Source organism: Falco cherrug, chromosome 2 (assembly GCF_023634085.1).
Source record: "Falco cherrug isolate bFalChe1 chromosome 2, bFalChe1.pri, whole genome shotgun sequence".
NCBI classification, from domain to species: Eukaryota; Metazoa; Chordata; class Aves; order Falconiformes; family Falconidae; genus Falco; species Falco cherrug.
In genome coordinates this window covers 89212273-89228805 of record NC_073698.1, presented here as the reverse complement: position 1 = coordinate 89228805, position 16533 = coordinate 89212273, and the positions used below count along the sequence as shown (strand labels likewise).

The 16533-nt window shown below is 44.9% G+C and overlaps 1 protein-coding gene across 1 annotated transcript in view; it reads right to left on the bottom strand.

Moving 5' to 3' along the window:
• Positions 1-11266: 11266 nt before the first annotated feature.
• Positions 11267-16533, bottom strand: part of PCYT1B (phosphate cytidylyltransferase 1B, choline) — a 32285-nt gene continuing 27018 nt past the window's right edge. The window contains exon 8 of the mRNA XM_055702700.1: positions 11267-14212. Within this exon, the coding sequence (XP_055558675.1) occupies positions 14132-14212 (81 nt within the window). The 3' untranslated portion in view covers positions 11267-14131. The remainder of the gene's footprint in view (positions 14213-16533) is intronic.

Sequence of the window (16533 nt, the reverse complement as noted above, 5' to 3'; positions counted from 1 at the left end):
GTTTGCTCCTCGATTTGTCCTGAGAATTTGTAACTTCTACGTGTCCTAGTGTAACTTTTTTGTCCCGTGTGAATTTTTCTGGTGTATGTCTTGAACATAACGTTATTTATCTGCTCTCTAGATAAATATTAATAGATAGTGAATTCTTTCCAAATCGTATACATATTTGTGCTCCCTGATTTTCTGGGCTTTGTTTTGAGGCTAACAAGGGGTCTTTCAGAGTCTGGGCTTGATACAAAATATTCAGAAGATACTGAAACGCTTCTTTTATAACTCAGATGCACAGTCTTTGCTTCTGTCCTTGACTGGTGACCTAGGACAGTACTGAGAAAGTACATCCTGCTGCAGTTGGTGCTACTTCTCGGGCAGGGTTAAAAGCAGGTCCCTTGACACGTGCTTGAAGAACATGGATATTAATTGTAGTGTTCTTGGAAAACACAAGCTGCTTTTTGGCTATGTACCTGACGCTGCTCCATCTGCATAACGTACTTTCGTTTGTCCTCAGTGGCATGTAGAATTTGCTTTGAAACAGGTGTTGACTTTCTCCAGAATGTGAGCAGGTGATCTTTGTGTAGTGTAATCTCGTATTCACCTCCACCCAAGCTTAGTATTCAGGGTGAAATCTTGATGTTATTGACATGGAAGATGTTTTCCCCCTGCCCCTCACCTTTAATAAGCATTTCTAGATCCTTGTGTGTTAGGTACTGCAAAGTGGTCTGGATTGATATAAATAATTTTGTAGAAAACAGCCTAAATGTTTATTGTTAGTATTTCGGTCTTGAGGATAACCATGTCCGATGGTGCAGTGCTCGGTTTGCTTGCGCGTTTCCCGGGTTGCCATGTAGATGCTGTGGTTTCTTACAGCTCATCTCTTCTTCCTGGCATAGTCAGCTGCCTTTGAATTAATACATGTATGTATATGTAAATGTGTTTTTGCAGAACTTAAGGGAATGTGATGGCACGTGACAGAACGATGTGTTACTGCGTTCAAAGGTGAGTCTGTTCACAAATGAGGAGCGTAGTTATAAATTGTGTAGTGACTTCAGGGCTGAATCTTGCAAATACTTACGCAAGTAAACAGTGTATGAGAGTACTCCCGCTTAAATGAATCTGTTCTCAGGACCAGGACTTAAGCTGTTGCCATTAATTTGAAACAGTGAAGATTGTGTAACTGAAGTGGCTTTCTAATTAAAAATAAATAAGAAAATTTAAAGTTCACATGCTTTACTTGCAGTATTATGTTAAAAGATCTCAAAAATGGGCACAGAGAACTTGTTTCTTAAATCCAGAGGAGGTTTTATGTGGTATCAGTGGGATTGATGTGCTTGTGATAACCCTGATGTTGTCAAACTAGTATTAATTGCTTTATTGAACTTTTTCCTTTGAATTGAATACTGTTAGGAGGTGCCAGATTGATATTCCTTTGAAGTTCATACCCTCTGTAGATCGTATCAGGGCATGTTCCCGAGTGCGTGGTGCGCGGTATCCGTGCTCTCGGCTGTCCAGCAAGGTCTTGTCCTTAGAGGGTACCTGCTCACTGTTCCACGCTTGCTACCTCTGAATTGTTATCAACACGCTCGACTTGTGTTGGGGTTTCTGATGATGCGGGTAGAAATGGAGTCAATTTGTTCGCAACATTGGCTGTGGGACAGAACTCCCACTGGTGAGCTGGTCTGTGTTGCACCTGGCATCCAAGAGAGAAAGAGGTCTTGCGTTGCCTTTCCTCTGAAGTGGCATTATTTGAATCGGTATCTAAAGGAAAGGTGGAAAGCTAATTTTTCCCGAGATTACTTGATGTTTTAAATTCAATTTTCAGTCTTCTGTACCATGTGTTGTAATTATTCCTAGACCAATATGTGTGTATGTAATTTGTGTATGCCCTTGTTTTCCTTTTTTCTTTGCCGACAGATAAAAATAAGTAAAAACTACATGATGACTTTTTTTAAGGGACCATTCTGGTTTCACACGCTGTGGAGCTTAGTTTGTGATTTGGCAGCCCAAGGTCAACCTCACACAAGCCTGCAGAGGGATGCCCTTGGAGAGCTACAGTTGGGAGCTCAGAGTAATTTTAGATAAGTGTTTTTCTTGCTTATTTTGTCACAAAGCAGTTTGAAATCTTCGATGGAAACCTACATTTGAGTGTTACCGTGTCCGTCCCCACCCACCCCAAGATCTATTATTAATACCTCAAACATAATTTATTTTTTGTTAAGCTGGTTCTAGAACCATATATAAATGCAATTGCTTCTGTATTGTATTACTCTGAATTTTCAGGTACATTTAATCTGATATAGTTTGTGTCAGATTTCCAGGTGGATTTTAAGGCTTTAGAACTTTTAATGTCTTTCATAAATGTATTTTATTCCTGTCAGATGCAAATCTTTATGTAATGCTTATTTCCACAAGAAACTCTAGTTTTCATTCTGAACTTAACTTTCAGAGGTTCTTGTGGCACAAGATTTGTCTTTTAAAAGATAAAATCATGTGCTAACTTAATTGAACTTCACAATTCTTGATTGTGCAGTTGTACCAAGGACCTTATATCAAAATACTTACAAAGATAGCAGTTGTATAGAAAATAAAATTGTACTTGATTTGAATGGAAAAATTAAAACAGGAATTCTTTTGCTCATTGTAAATTTGAAGATACCTCTACAAAATAACAGAGCTGCGAAAGCATTTGTGGGAGACTGGCTTTTTGAAAAACTAGTCACTACAGAAATTACTCTAGGTCCATCACTTCTGCAAGTAACTTTTCCTGTGCTATTCCTTTCTCTATACAGATAAGCTCCCTTGTTTCTGTAGGTTTGTAGCTTGAGGCAGAGGGGGAAAGTGAGGAAGTGCAGGTGGGAATGTGTACCCTAAAGTTTTTTGGGGTAAAACTTGATTTTCTCTTGTTGTCTGAGAAAATTAATTAACCTAGTGACTCTTGGTTTACTCTCTCTTTTAACTAGTATTTATTGCTCTTTTCTCAGAACACTGAGGTGAGAAAAGTTCAGGCTTCTTTATCTAGAAACGGCTGTTTCTGAGTGACTGCCATAAAGAGAAATTATCTGACAAGAACCCCAGATTCTCCTTTTCTCACTTTTGTAGAGGAATCTAGAAATTAATACAGTTTAAGAGCATTAAGTTGAAACAAGTATAAACTAATTTCTTGACTGAGAACTCGGCCATCTGAAAATATGAAGTAATATTTTTAAAAAATGAGCTTTGTTTCGTGTTCTCAGAATTATTGGTTTTGAGGGAACACACAGGCTTATAAGCAGAAAATGCGTTAGCATTGGCAAAACATTAAAAGCTGAACTGCAGAGGTTTTGTGCCATCCATATGTGATGTATGTTTCAAACTGCTAAGATTCAGCTAGACTGCTATGGTTTCACTAACCATTTTGTTATAATAGCGTGTGCTTTCCTTCAGTTTTACAGACTTTACTGTTGATCAAGATTTAATAACTTGATTTAATAATTCCCTGGTTTAATATGTCAATGCGAGTAACAGAAGGGAGTGTTTAACCCCTTGGATCATCAGTGTTATGCTGGTAACAGCCACGCAGCTTCACAGCACTTCAGGCTGCTGGTTTGCACGAGTGTGGGACTCAGAGGGACCAAATCCAGTGAGACACTGGAGGTAGGGATTGAGCTACCTGTACTGCAGCGCTGATGCTTCCTCTGAAGTGACTAAAGATGAAGCCTACAGCTTTAGCCACTCCCAGTATTTCTGTGGAGTGTGAAGTTTCCTTTAATGTTTGGTGTGAATAGGGATTGCCTCCAGTTCATCCTTGCTGCTTGGAATTTTTCATCTTCTGACATGGAAGCAGCAGGAGCTCCCACTGCAGAGTGAGTTATTGGAGATTTCTGAAACTTTGGTGGCTGATCGTTCTGGGTACATCGGCGTGGTTTGTCACCAAACGTTGTTTTCTTTGAAGTGTGTGAGCACCTTTGGGGTTTGTTTTTTCCTCCTATATAGATCTCTGTAAAGTTTCTCAGATTGTTCTTTACATCTGAAATATCTGTTTAAAATAACACCCAAGGCTTCTATCTTGAAATTTCTTCAGTTTCTCATGAAGTTTTATGTGTTTTTATGTGTGTTCATAATTTACTCAAGAAAATGAAAAAGTTTCTTACCAAGCGATTCCAGAGCAGGAAAATGCCTGGTGACCCAGTTTGCTTGACTCATTAACTTTCTAAGTAATAAATGAGGCTCCAGTTGGTCAGAATTTTGCCAGAACTGAGATGATTTTCTTTCAAAGAATTTATTTTAAAACTCCAGATGAGAAGAAATCTGTGTGTTGTAGTTTCTCACTGCTTATCATTTGCAATGATGGGATACTCACAGGAGCTGAGTGGTCAAGTAAGTAGCTCAAAGTTGCCCAATCTTTCAGCGTGTACCACATAATATTTGACAGTAGCTGTCTGTAGAATATGAAGCAACTTGTAGCAGCAGCAGCATAATGAAGATTTACGGCTCTAGGACACAGGCTTACGTGGGAGAACAATTTGTAGTGAGGGATCAGTTTCTCATACAATTCATGCCTCCTTTAGACTACTTTAGACTCAGTATTTACATGTGTTACTTTGAGTGGGAAGAAGTCTTGCAGTAGACAATTTTTAAATGAAGTCAGGCATACTTAGTAGGAAAAATTAAAACTTTTTTTTGTCAGATGAGTTTATAGTCATCTAACTGTGAGGCTCTTTTTACTTTAAGCTTTTGTACCATCTCCTCTAGTACAGTGAAATCGAGTGTAGACAAAATACAGCAGGTGTTTTTTACTAAGAGCATCAGCCATTCCGAAAACCTGTTAGAGCAATCTGAAACCATTTTCCATCTAGTGACTTGGATAATTTTTTTCCTTTGGCCCGAGCTATCCCCCTTTGTGTCTCCTAGTCCAAAGGCAACAGGCATGTCACTTTGCTTCTACTAGTGTGCAGCTAGGAGATATGATTTGAAAGTTGTAAGATTTTCTTTATTTTCCACTGCGAATTCTTTTATTGAAATTAATAAATGAGCAGGCACCTGTAAATATGCTGATTTAAAAGACTTTTTTCAGACTAAAGCTTCAGTTCTTCCATTTTTCAAGGTCACATGTTGCCTGTGTTTTGGCATTAGAAAGCTTTCAAAGAACAGCTTCATTAAAACTTCCTCATGGCTACGAAAACTGATGTCAGTGGTTAAAGTGTGGGAGCCCTCCTAGCAGGCATGGGGTTGCCAGTGGTATGCACGGCTTCCCCTGCGCTTTCTGTGAGCACCTCCCTTGCCTGATCTTTATTCTCTTTTTATTTGCTTGGCTTTTCATTCTTTACGTTAACAAATCTCTTTGTAGACTTAAGAATGCTTGGTAAAATTCTTGGGGCTGCAGAGGACCAGCACTTAAGGCATGGTTAGGTTTGCGTCCAGGTAGAGGAGCCTCGGGTTCCGTGTGTGCATCCGAGTCATGGCTTTGGGGTGGTTTCTATGTCTGTAGATGTTGGTGGACTAAAGGTTAAGTTTTACCACCAGAGAAACAGTACTTTTTCCTCCTTCATTGTCAGGTATGGGCGCCCATTGCAGTAGGTGGATGTCCGTTGTCAGTATGATGCTGTAGGCCTGAAAACTGCCCGCTACATTATGCGCTAAGTAAAATGGCCATCGCATATGTTATAATGTACAAGTTTACCGGCTTTACAGAATATTTTGTGACTATTCATTTGTGAATGGATGAAGAGGTTGGAGTTATGCTTTGTTCCAGTATATTTAAATACATTTTGTCTTAGTGTTAACTCTGTGCACTTAATGATGGAGAATGCTAGCTTGCTAAATACAGTGTTTTACAGCAAGAGAACTAGAAGTTTCTAGATTTTTTTTAATGGCATATGAAAGTATTTTATCAAAGTGCTTGACACACAACTGTCAGTGATCAAATATATAATTAATTTCTAACTTTTTTTCTTGTTGAACAGTTGGGTAAAACATGCAAGATCACCTTGGGCGCTTCCCTGTAGATAGAATTTAATTCAGTTAATGAAGTCAGTTCTGCAGATAGCATGGTTGTACCACCACTCTGCATAATGACTGATTGCATTTTAATTAGCTTCAATGTAGTTTATCTTTGTTCTTAATGACAAATTGACTTGAATTCCCAGAAACTGGAAGTCGGAAAGTTTCAGAATAGGGTGCTTGACCTCATGGCATTATTTTTTTCTTGTGTTTCTTTAAATGATACAGCCTGTGAACACGCTGGTGTTCCCTGATGGTTCTCCACATTCTCTGTGTGTCTATGATACAAGTATGTGGCGTGGGGTGGTTTAAAGAAAAGGTGCTCTTAAGGAGGAAAAAAACCGCCCAACATTAAAACATACCACCCAAGATTTGCTACAGTTCTTGGATTAATTTGGAATCAGCTATTCTGGGGGGAATTTTGTTAGCTTTTATGTGCAGTTTTCTATTTGCATGTGAACAATTGAATATTTACAATGCCCTTTTTGTTCTTTTCTGGAATAAATGCACTCATTTGGGAGAGCCCTTTTAGATAACCAAGGTGGGGGGGAGAACCCAACCAAAAACAACCCAGAATTTTTTTCTAAGAGAATAGTTTCGTATTTTGTTTTGTCATTTGGCTTTTAATTGTGTATTGTAGCAGTGCAAGCTCAGGACACTGTAAAAAATGAAACTAGTGAACTTTTGAACTGATGATATAAAATACCTTAAATCTGGCCAATTAACAAAGCAACTAGGTTCCTACTTTTTTTTTTATGCTTTAGTTTTGAAATTAAAAAGCTAGACTAGTATGGCATATAGTACATTTTAAAATAATGCAGCCCTGTAGGTGTTCAAAGCTAGTCACTTGTAAAGAGCAGGTTGTAATTAATCTTGTTTCCCTAAGTGGATGATGGCGTTGTGGTTTGCAGTTACTTCATTTTACAGAAAACCAGGGTTTGTTTTTAGGGAAGTATATTTGCAGAATGATAGAATAGGGTTTAAAAGTACCACAATGTGCTGAAAAGGACATCGTTTATTGTAACAAAGCTTGTCTGGAATTTGAAATACGTGTGAGGCTTGACCTGACTGAGCATGTAGCCTGGTCAATGCTGACAGGTAGGACTTTCCTTTTGAGTGTGCCTGCCTTCATATGCTTAGGCACAGGAATAATTATTTTGAGATAACAGATCATTTTCTTCTTGATTAATACAGTTGTACATTTAAAAACTAATTTATTGCTAGGATTTGTAACTGAAATCTGTGCCTTGCAACTGTATTTTCGCTTCTGTTTGCCACAGTTCTTTAAAAACAAAAGCACCAAAAAAATCTTCAGATTCTTGGATCCCCAGCTTTCCCCAAGTCAGAGGGGTTTAGGGTTCACTGCACTGTTTGATCCCTTAAGACCAAACCTACCAGCCAGATACTGAGGCAGCATCTGCCCACCCTGACGAGCTGCTTTGAGCCTGTCACTGCTGCAAAGGAGGTGCTGCTCCGGGGTGTTGGGTGCTGCTCCGGGGTGTTGGGTGCTGCTCCATTTGCCTGCCTTGCAGACGGGTTTCTGAGCATGAGCTTTGTCACACCAGCGCTTGTCTTCTCTGTTGGTCAGGGAATTTCAGGCTGCTTTAAGCAGGGGCAGAATCCTGGTTCTTTCCCATGTCCTTGCTGAAGTCACAGTTAATGGCAGAGAATTGGGCAGGGTGGGGCTTTGGGGGCCCCCTCAGCTGTGTGTCTGGGCTCTTCCAGGTGTGTACTGCTGTGTGGTGCTTATTTAACATAATTTACTGGGCAGCCTGCCTATGGAAATGAGACATTTATCCAAAACCTAAATATACGTGGAAAGGTGAGCTACCAAAATGATGAAAGGAAAATATTGTAGGTACTCAGAATCCTGGTGACTCGACAGAGGTCACGTGTTTCATGTATAGCACAGACCATGAAGTTATGACCGGAGAAATTTAGGATCAAGCCCTGTAACCTCTTAATCCTTTTAGGAGGGGGATAGCTGTCTCCTCATAAGGGTGAAACTGCCTTTTGAGAAGGGTTAAAGGAGATGACGCTTTCAAAGGTGTAATTTCCTCCTTAAATTTGTTTTGCCCTTTTGTCTTCTGGTTAATTTTGCCATATACTTTGTATATGGAGCAGGCTCTTGCAGTTGTGTGAAGGGCAAAACTGCCTTACCTAGCTTAGGAACTTGCAGTTCGCTCTTTCTTATTAAAAGGAAGGATTGATGCTGTTGGAGAGAATATCCAAGAAGGGATGGAGATCTCAAGTGCAGCAGCACTGTTTGAGCTGAAGAAAGGTGTTGGCCCAACCATAACCTGGCCATGGAAAACTGCTGGGGCAGGGGAATTCAAGCTGCTTATTTGAGAAACTGGTTTTAACGTGGGAGCCTGCTGCGTGCAGCTGGGAGGTGCAGCAGCGCCTTGTCATAGGAGAAGTCTCAGTTCTTGCTGGAGTCTCAGTCCCATGTTTCCTGACTAGCACGGCAAAAATTCAGTCCCAAAGGCTTTCAGCTGTTTGTTTGTTGTGTATCTCTCTCCTCTCCCTCAGACTATTTGAATTAGAAATGCTAATGCTGCCCTTGCTTGCCACACCAGGAAAGGGCCTTCCCTTCTGGAAGAGGGCAGAAATGTCTGTGTGCACCTGCTTGGGAAACACATGTTGGGTTTTGAGAGGGGTGGATGGGAAATCTCTTCCAATAAAATCAGAAGAGTTCCTAACAGCTTGCTGCCTGAAAGGGCCTCCATGCAAGAGGCAAAGCCCTAGGTCTGTTTTCTAGTCCATTTTCAGCTCTGTTTTAGGAGGAGAGTCAGAAGTCTGCACCAGACTCGAGTGAAACAGCTGCTTAATTATGTGCTATCATATAGGACTCTTCCTAGGATGGTTTGTTATCCTTTTTTTTACATGCAGATTTGATGTAGTGTCACTTCCTTCTGCTGAGCTGAGTTGTTGGGTCTGGTGTTGGATTCAGGGGAGTTGTTGGGTCTGGTGTTGGATTCAGGGGAGTTGTTGGGTCTGGTGTTGGATTCAGGGGACCTTCTTGTTCCTGAGGGGGTCTGACATGCTCTGAAATAAGAATCTCCTCTGACCTCGGGCTGGGCTGAGCACAGCATGTGCTCATGGGGACGTGGCACTGGGCACCCACCAGACAGCTTCCATTGGCAGAAGTCCTTTTCCTGAGGCTTTGGAGGGGAAAAGCAAGGATTGTGGTTGAGGAAGCAAATCCCCACATACCATGGGCCAAGAGGAATTTAAACAGCTTCACCTTGGTTAGCAAAGGCTCTGGAGTGGGGAAGGTGGTAAAGGATCCGCCGCTGATACTGGACTCCAGCTGTTTTATAGTCATCTCAATAGTTACTGGCCACTAGTTTGAGCAAGTTTGAAGCCTGTCCTGCCTCCTGGTCAAAATCGCCTCTGCCTTTGCAGGGGGAGAGAAGGTGGAAGGGGACGGCGTAACTTCCAGCGGGATGGCTCATAGACATAGAAGGGAAAGCGGTGTGGGCAAGGAGGGGGGCAGCAGCAGTCAGGAGAGCGCAGAATGGGCAACGTTTGGGATTTATTACGGCCATACCACGATAAATGGTCCTAGCTCTGAGCTGGTTCCCTTAGGAAGTCAGGATTCCTTCAGTTTTCCTGTAACTTTATTTGAAATACCTGTTTCCTGTTGTTAATTTGTCCGACTTCCAGCTGCCAGTACTGCTTTGTGCTATTCTAAATATTTTTCTTGAGAATTACATCCCTGCGGTATTTGGAAATAATTTTTAATATACACAAAATGATAATCTGGGGTTTTTAAATGTTTGGTTATCTTTCTTGAGCCTTTTCAGTTAAATCATCCCTGTGAGTGAGCTTGCACAATGTGTATTTCGTGCCTAAAAATTGAAGAATTTTAAACCGAGAAAATACTGTAGATACTTCACACGTGCTGGCACAAGAGCTCTGCCTTGTGCTGCGGGAAACCAACTCTGCTGCTTCAGCCAGCTTTCAGACATTCTACCTGTTCTGTATGGGCTCGTATGAATTTAGAGTTGGGACTTTCTGACCTCCTCCGGTTGTGCTTTTTGCTTGTGTTTTCAGGTTTCTGTGGTGCTATGAAATACCAGTTATGAAACTGAAGATGCTTTGCAGTTCATGCTGCTGGATTTAAAGCTTGTTCCAAATCTGTCTAACACGGCGCTTGCTTGCAGTAGGAGAAGCTACCACAGCGTGCTGCAGCTCTTGCTTTGCGTCCCTTTGCCTGGGAGGGCCTGGCTCTGAGAGAGCTCATGTCTCTGGCTTTAGGTCAGTCCCGTGCGAGCAAGGGTCCCTCGTTGTCCCTTCCCAGAGCGCAGTCGGACGATGGTCCCTCTCCGTGGGGCTGTGGGGGCAGCTCAGTGGCAGAAAGCAGGACCGCAGCTGGGCCAGCTTTGCTGCTCCTGGGAGCACATGAGGATGTCTTGTGTGTCTCCCAAGTGATGCAAGACACCGCCCAAAACAGCCCCAAATCCACCTTAATGAAACTTACATTACCAGGGAGCGTCTTGGTGTGGGCTCTGTGCCTTTAAATAGTTTCTCTGCCACGCTCAATGACTTTGAAATGTGCTTATTCCATAATTAAAAATATCTTAGCTGGGAAGTCCTAAGGGCCCATCTGCTGGTTCAGCTTCTCTCTGCCTGAGGCAGGACTGTTCAATAAATAATCTTTTCTGCAGCAGCTGCAGTAATACCTTCTATCTTACAGAAAAGACAAAAGGGATAGAGAGAAGCAGGAACATCCAGGCATCAGACTGACTTAGCTGGAGGAAGGACCAAGTGCAAAGGCCAGTGTCGGGATTTGTCCCTGTGGCTGACGTTTGCTGCAGTTTTGCATGAATCTGGCACAGCTGCACAGCGCCTCGGCACACACAGAGCACCGCTGCTGCTGGGGACGGTTTTCAGAAGCGGAACCAGGATGGCTGCAAAAGCACTGCCTCTTTCTTCCACTTAAAATAGTGGCTCCTGAGTCTACTGCTGGGGGGCGGAGGGTAAGGGAGGTCTCAGACTTGCTGGTGTCCAATTCTGTGCCAGCTGAGGCAGCATTTCCCCACCTTTACCTTGCAGAAAAATGTGGGTGAAGGCAAGGGGAGAGGTGATCCTGTCTGAGCTGAGCCCAGCAGTAGTAACTCAAGCAGCAGGATTTTGGGCAGGTTGGTGAGGCTGCTCTAGCAGCATTTGTGGAGGTGTAAAGCCCTGGGGCGCAAAGGATGGAGATAACGAGTGCTATCCGCAGGGCTTACGCTGGGGTTTGTGTTTGTGTCCTACGGTGCTATAAAATGAAGGTGAGAGGCAGCAGTATCTGTTGTACGTTGTTTATTTTTCATGTGGAGCTTGGCTGATAAATAGGACTGAACTAAAGCAACACTCATGAAAAATAAAACCCAACCATGACTCAAGTGCAAAATTGGCCTCCACGTGTCCAGAGACAATGAGGTTCTGGTTTGCTGGAGACAGCACATGGATATTGGTGTCTGTACCAGCAGGGCAAAGGCTTCAGCTTATTGATATCCTAAACGCAGACGGACACCCGGTACAGTATATGGCTTTGTTGCTGGTTAGCCACCTGTGACTGAGAAACAGCTTCTGTTCAGAATAGGTCACTGGTGAGTTTTTCTCCAGTTCCTATGCACAAGTCGTGGTGCTGTCTTCCACTCAAACCACTGAATAAAGGCTGCTGAACAGTAAGTGCTATGAAATTAAAACAAACAAATGGTAAAAGCCAAGAACAACAAACCTGCCCACCTCCACTGCATTTGGACATGGCTCGTCGTAGGAACAGCACCAGTAGAGAGCAGACAGTTCCTGTGGTGGAGTGATGGTGACAGGAAGACTTGAGACTTGCAAAGGAGCAGAAAAACTAACGAGTGCATCCCAGGTATGAAATTACAGTAACAGGTTGCCTAAGGCTCAACAAGGTCTTAATTGCATCATCCCATGTGGCGCACAGCTGGTACTAGCTGTAGCTCTCCCTTTGCGCTTTCCACCCTATTCCCTACTCGCTTCTTTTTGCAGCTCTGTGAAGGAGGAACTGGTTTGACTCCAGGGGACAAAGCGTGCCACACGATACTATGTACTTGGTCTCGTGGTAGTCTGAGAAGTGTCTGGCAAAATGCTCCCAAAAGAAAACCGGTTACCCTGCAGTGGGGGAGGGATGGATGAAAACTGTAAGAAATGTAAGGAATGGGGCAAATTTGGTGCCTAGTACAAGGGTCTGTAATTTACCTGTCTGGAAAAGTTACCTGCAAGGGAAGGAGTGAAAGGAGTTTACCTACTAGGTCACTCAGCAAGGTAAGGACAGTAGCCTTGAGGGGGATGGCTGCAGCAGGTCCTACCGCCCCCTGTGCTCAGGCACTCGCACATCTTTGTTCCCTTCAGTTCTTCCCCCAGAGCCGCTCAGAGCTGCCCGCAGCAGCCTGCGTGTCCCGATGGGTTTGCAACCCCAGGCATTTGGGGCACAGCAGCCATTTCGCTGCTGCGACGCCCTGCCCAGGCTGCCCGAGGTCTGTGCCCAGCAGGCTGCTGGTGGGACAGGCAAGGTGGTGGCAACCTCTACCTCGCTGGCCTGGCACTGAAGCTGGCGCTGGGCTGGAGAGCCTTGAATGTGCCTGTGCACCCTGTCAGGCTTCGGCAAGCAAGCCTGGGAACAAAATGGCATCGTTGCTTTGCAGCCCTACCACGGTGATGTGCGTGGCTTTCTGAGCTGTGGGGCACAGCAGCCTTCGGGGCTGGGGGTCCCCCATGCCCAGAAACCCTGCAAGTCTGCAGCCACCTTGCCAGGTGCCAGCTGAATGCATGTCAGGCGGGTCTGGCTTTGCTGAATGGGAAGGAGAGCAGCTAGCGCATTGAGGGGGAGGGAAAGCTTCATTCGTGCTACTTTTCTGTGGCTTTGCTTGGGGCTGTATGGGTGTCAACGGACAGAGAAAGAAAATCCGCGCCTGTTTAAGAGGTTTCCATTGTTTTGGCCAACTTTTTCTCCACGTTAAGGTAGAGGACTGGCCTCGGGACTCTGCAGGGACAGGGTATCTGTGAACACGTTTTAGAGTTCGAGAAATCTGTTTAACCAGCTGAGTAGCATGCAATGGCAGCAGCACTGTTGTGCCCATTGTTTGGCAATAGGTAGCTGGGAGCTGCAGATTTCCTAGGAGGCCACATCCCAAGGCCATAGGATACCACATGTGTTTTTTAGAATTCCCCCGAAAAATCACCAGTGTCTTCAAACTATCTTATTTCCTACGACACCACATTCCAGCTAGGGCTATTTTTTTCATTTACTTTTTTGCCTCCGAAGTGCAAAGCCAGGGAGCAAACCAGAAGTTACCAGGTTCAGGCACTAGGAACATGGTGAGCAATTTGATAAAGCAAGTAACAGCCTGACTCTTTACATACGCCCCGTACAGACGCTTGGTCAACAAGCAGCATTCAGTAGCTTGAAAATATTAAATGGATTTCCACCAACTCAGCTGGAGAGCTCTCCATTTCACTGGCACGGGCTTGGGTTCTGGGGCAGATTTCATTCAAAAACAAAAAAAAAATACAGTATTTCCTGTTTCTCAATGCATTTGCTGCAGCCTTCCTTCATATGGCAGAAGAGCTCAAAGTTAGCAGAGTCTTGTACAACAGCATCTCCTCCATCTGCAGGCCACAGCTGTTGCTTGCCCATGTGCTTGGTCCCAGATTGGGAGCCAACGAGGCTCCTCCTGCCAGCCCCACTCGGTGCAGAGTTCCCTTCCGCACCTGGCCTGGCCACAGCAGCTGTAAGCAGCAAGACATGGAAAAGGTGTGTGTTTCTGCCAGCCCCTGGTCCCGTGTCTGGCAAGCACTGCTGGCCGGGCCTCCAGGCACCCTGAGGGAGTGGGATGAGATAAGCTCTTCCTGAGATCTCCCTTGCTGTGCTCCAGTCCGTTTTCGACATCTCCCAGAGCACATTCCCTGCTGTCAGAGATATCCCTGATGTTCCTCATGCTTCTCCCCATCCAGTGGTTGAGTTCACAACTTGTTCCTCTGTCTCATAGTTAAAACAAAATGTGTCTTTATTTTACTTTTCATCCTCGTCTCCCTCGCTCATGCTGCTGAGGGAGGCAGAGGCAGCTTTTGGAGAAGAGGGAGGGGAGGCTTTATTGAAGACCCAGGGTGGAGATGGAGAACGGGATGGAGAGCGGCTTCATGTAGGACTGCTGTTTGGGCTCCGCCGGGGAGAAAAAGCCTGGAGCATTCGGTCACGTCGTTCCTGGAACATCTGCTTCTGCAAAAGCAAAGTAAAAAGATGCTCTTTGTAAGCGTGGGAATGTCAGAATTCAGGTGTCTGTTGAAAAGGGAAACACATGCAGGCTCTATGTTCTGCTTTGGGCTTTGTCATTTTTGCTTTGTAAAGCTGAGTGGAGGCCTGCCAGAGCTGGTGGGGTGGAAGAGACCACCTTTTCAGTCAAGCAATCTGCTAGGCTAAGGCAAATGTTGCTACTCGTTAGTGCGTATGTGGCCTTGCATTAGGCTTCTGGGCTGGGTTACAGATCTGGCATGTACTGCGCAGCTGCTGCAGGCTCCGTGGAAAATGCCAAATGCGAGTGCCTTGGTGCTCCTCCTGGGGATGGGGAACAAGATGTCTCAACCTTGGCTGGAGTACTGGGTGTCGGATCGCAGGCGATGCTCGGCTGGAAGGGAAGAGCCAGCCCAGACAAAGTTAAGTTGCTGCTCGGGTCTGAAAGCAAAACACTTCTGCAGAATGTATTCTGTGTTGGCCTGGTTGGGCAGCTGCAGTCCACAGCCTTTCTCAGCTTGAGTTTTCTTTCTGTTCCTCCTCTCCTTCCCCCTGCAGCGACTCTGCTCTGTGATGACCTTCCTCCCAGCCAAGGAGCATGTGGCTGCCCGTTCTTGCTCTTCCCCTTTTTGAAACTCAGTATTTGCTGCCAGCGGAGGGGTAGATGCTAGGTTTTCACATGAGGTTTCTGGTGTTTGCTAATCCCGGGGGTTAACAATTGAGCACAAATATTAAACTCAACTGTTCTCTGTGAGCTCCCTCACCCAACTTCTATCTTTGTCACATTGGCCTTTATTAATTAGTTTTAGAGCCTGGATGTTGCTGTAGTGCAGCACGACAGAACAGTTCCTGCCTGGAGCCACGCTAGCGATGCTCTCATGCATAAAAAGCCACAGTGTGTAGCCTACCCCAGTGCTACTACTAGGTCCAAAATAGTCAAGACTTCCTAAAATCTCGATAGTTAGCAGATGGTGGTTGCTCCTGATAAACAGTGCCAGGAGGCATTTGGATGGGGGGAGGGCTTCTGCTGCTGAGAGCTGGGAGGATGTCACCAGGGCTGGCAAAGCCCTGGAGCCTGTTTGAAATTCAGTGGTAGGAGTGCAAAATTCCCCTCTAGATCACAGAAACAGAGGTTTTGTTGGCTTGACTTAATCTGCTTCACCCTTTCACTCAAGATAACCCCCAACAAAAAATGTTTGATCTGAAATACCTTTTCCTGGCCAAGCAAAACACTTTGACTCCATCCTGCCCCAGGCACCTCACCAGCCACTTCAGAAAGCTCCGTGACATTGCAGTGCTTCATCGTTGTGTGGTACTGATGCTGGGGGAGATCAAAGTGTCCCAGTGTGGCTGACATCCCACATGGCGGGGTGGTGGTGGTGGGGGGTGGTACTTGACTGTACCTTGGGTCACATGGACCAGGGATGGAAAGGAGAATGCCACCTTCCTGCGAAGGCCCTCAGCCAGGTTGCAGGACACCTGCTTCCCAGTCCCTGCTTTAGTAAAGTTTGTTGCTTCAGCAAGCTGGTGCACTTACACCTTCAGCAGAGTAAGTACCCAGACAGTCCAGATCGCCTCCTGCATTAATGCTGTGACCACCAGGTTGCTGGCTAAAATCACAACTGCTGCAGGAGGACAAGGAGGTGCAATTCACCTGCAAGGTCTCCCTAATGGGGGGTACTCCTTGGGCCGCTGGGTGATGAAGTAGAACAAACGTTAATGACTTCCTTGGAAGTGCCAAAGGGTTAGACAAGGCTGGGTGCGCTCTGGACTTTTACAGGAGGTGGGAAAATAATTTCAAAGCCTTGGTTCACGCAAGTGCTGGTACACTCAACTAGTTTAGGAAGATAACTTTTTTTTTTCCGGCAAACCTGGGCAAAAATATTTTGCAGATTTCTGAATTTTATTGCCTACATGTTGATACTCCTTTGCTTTACAAAACAAGTGCCAGCTGGGTGTTACAGAGGACTGCTATTTTTGAGCTGCTGATTCTTTCAAGGTTGTGCTCGGGTCCAGGCTGCATACATCCAGTGTAGCCTAAACAGTGTCCCTGGGTGTTAGCTGCAACCTGTAAGACTTATCGAGCCCCCACTGATGTCTGCGGCGATGCAGCCATTTCCCAGTGCAACCAACCTGACCCTCTGTGCACTGTGGGAGGCACACCTCGTCTGAAGGGAGACTGGCACAGAAACCTTGCCCTGTGAGCTCTGCTTTCTCTCTGCTGACCTGACACGCAGCTGCCTGCTCATATGTGTCTGAGAGGAGGTGGAATGAACTCCCCTGCTTTCTGCTTCCAGGGAGCTGCATCT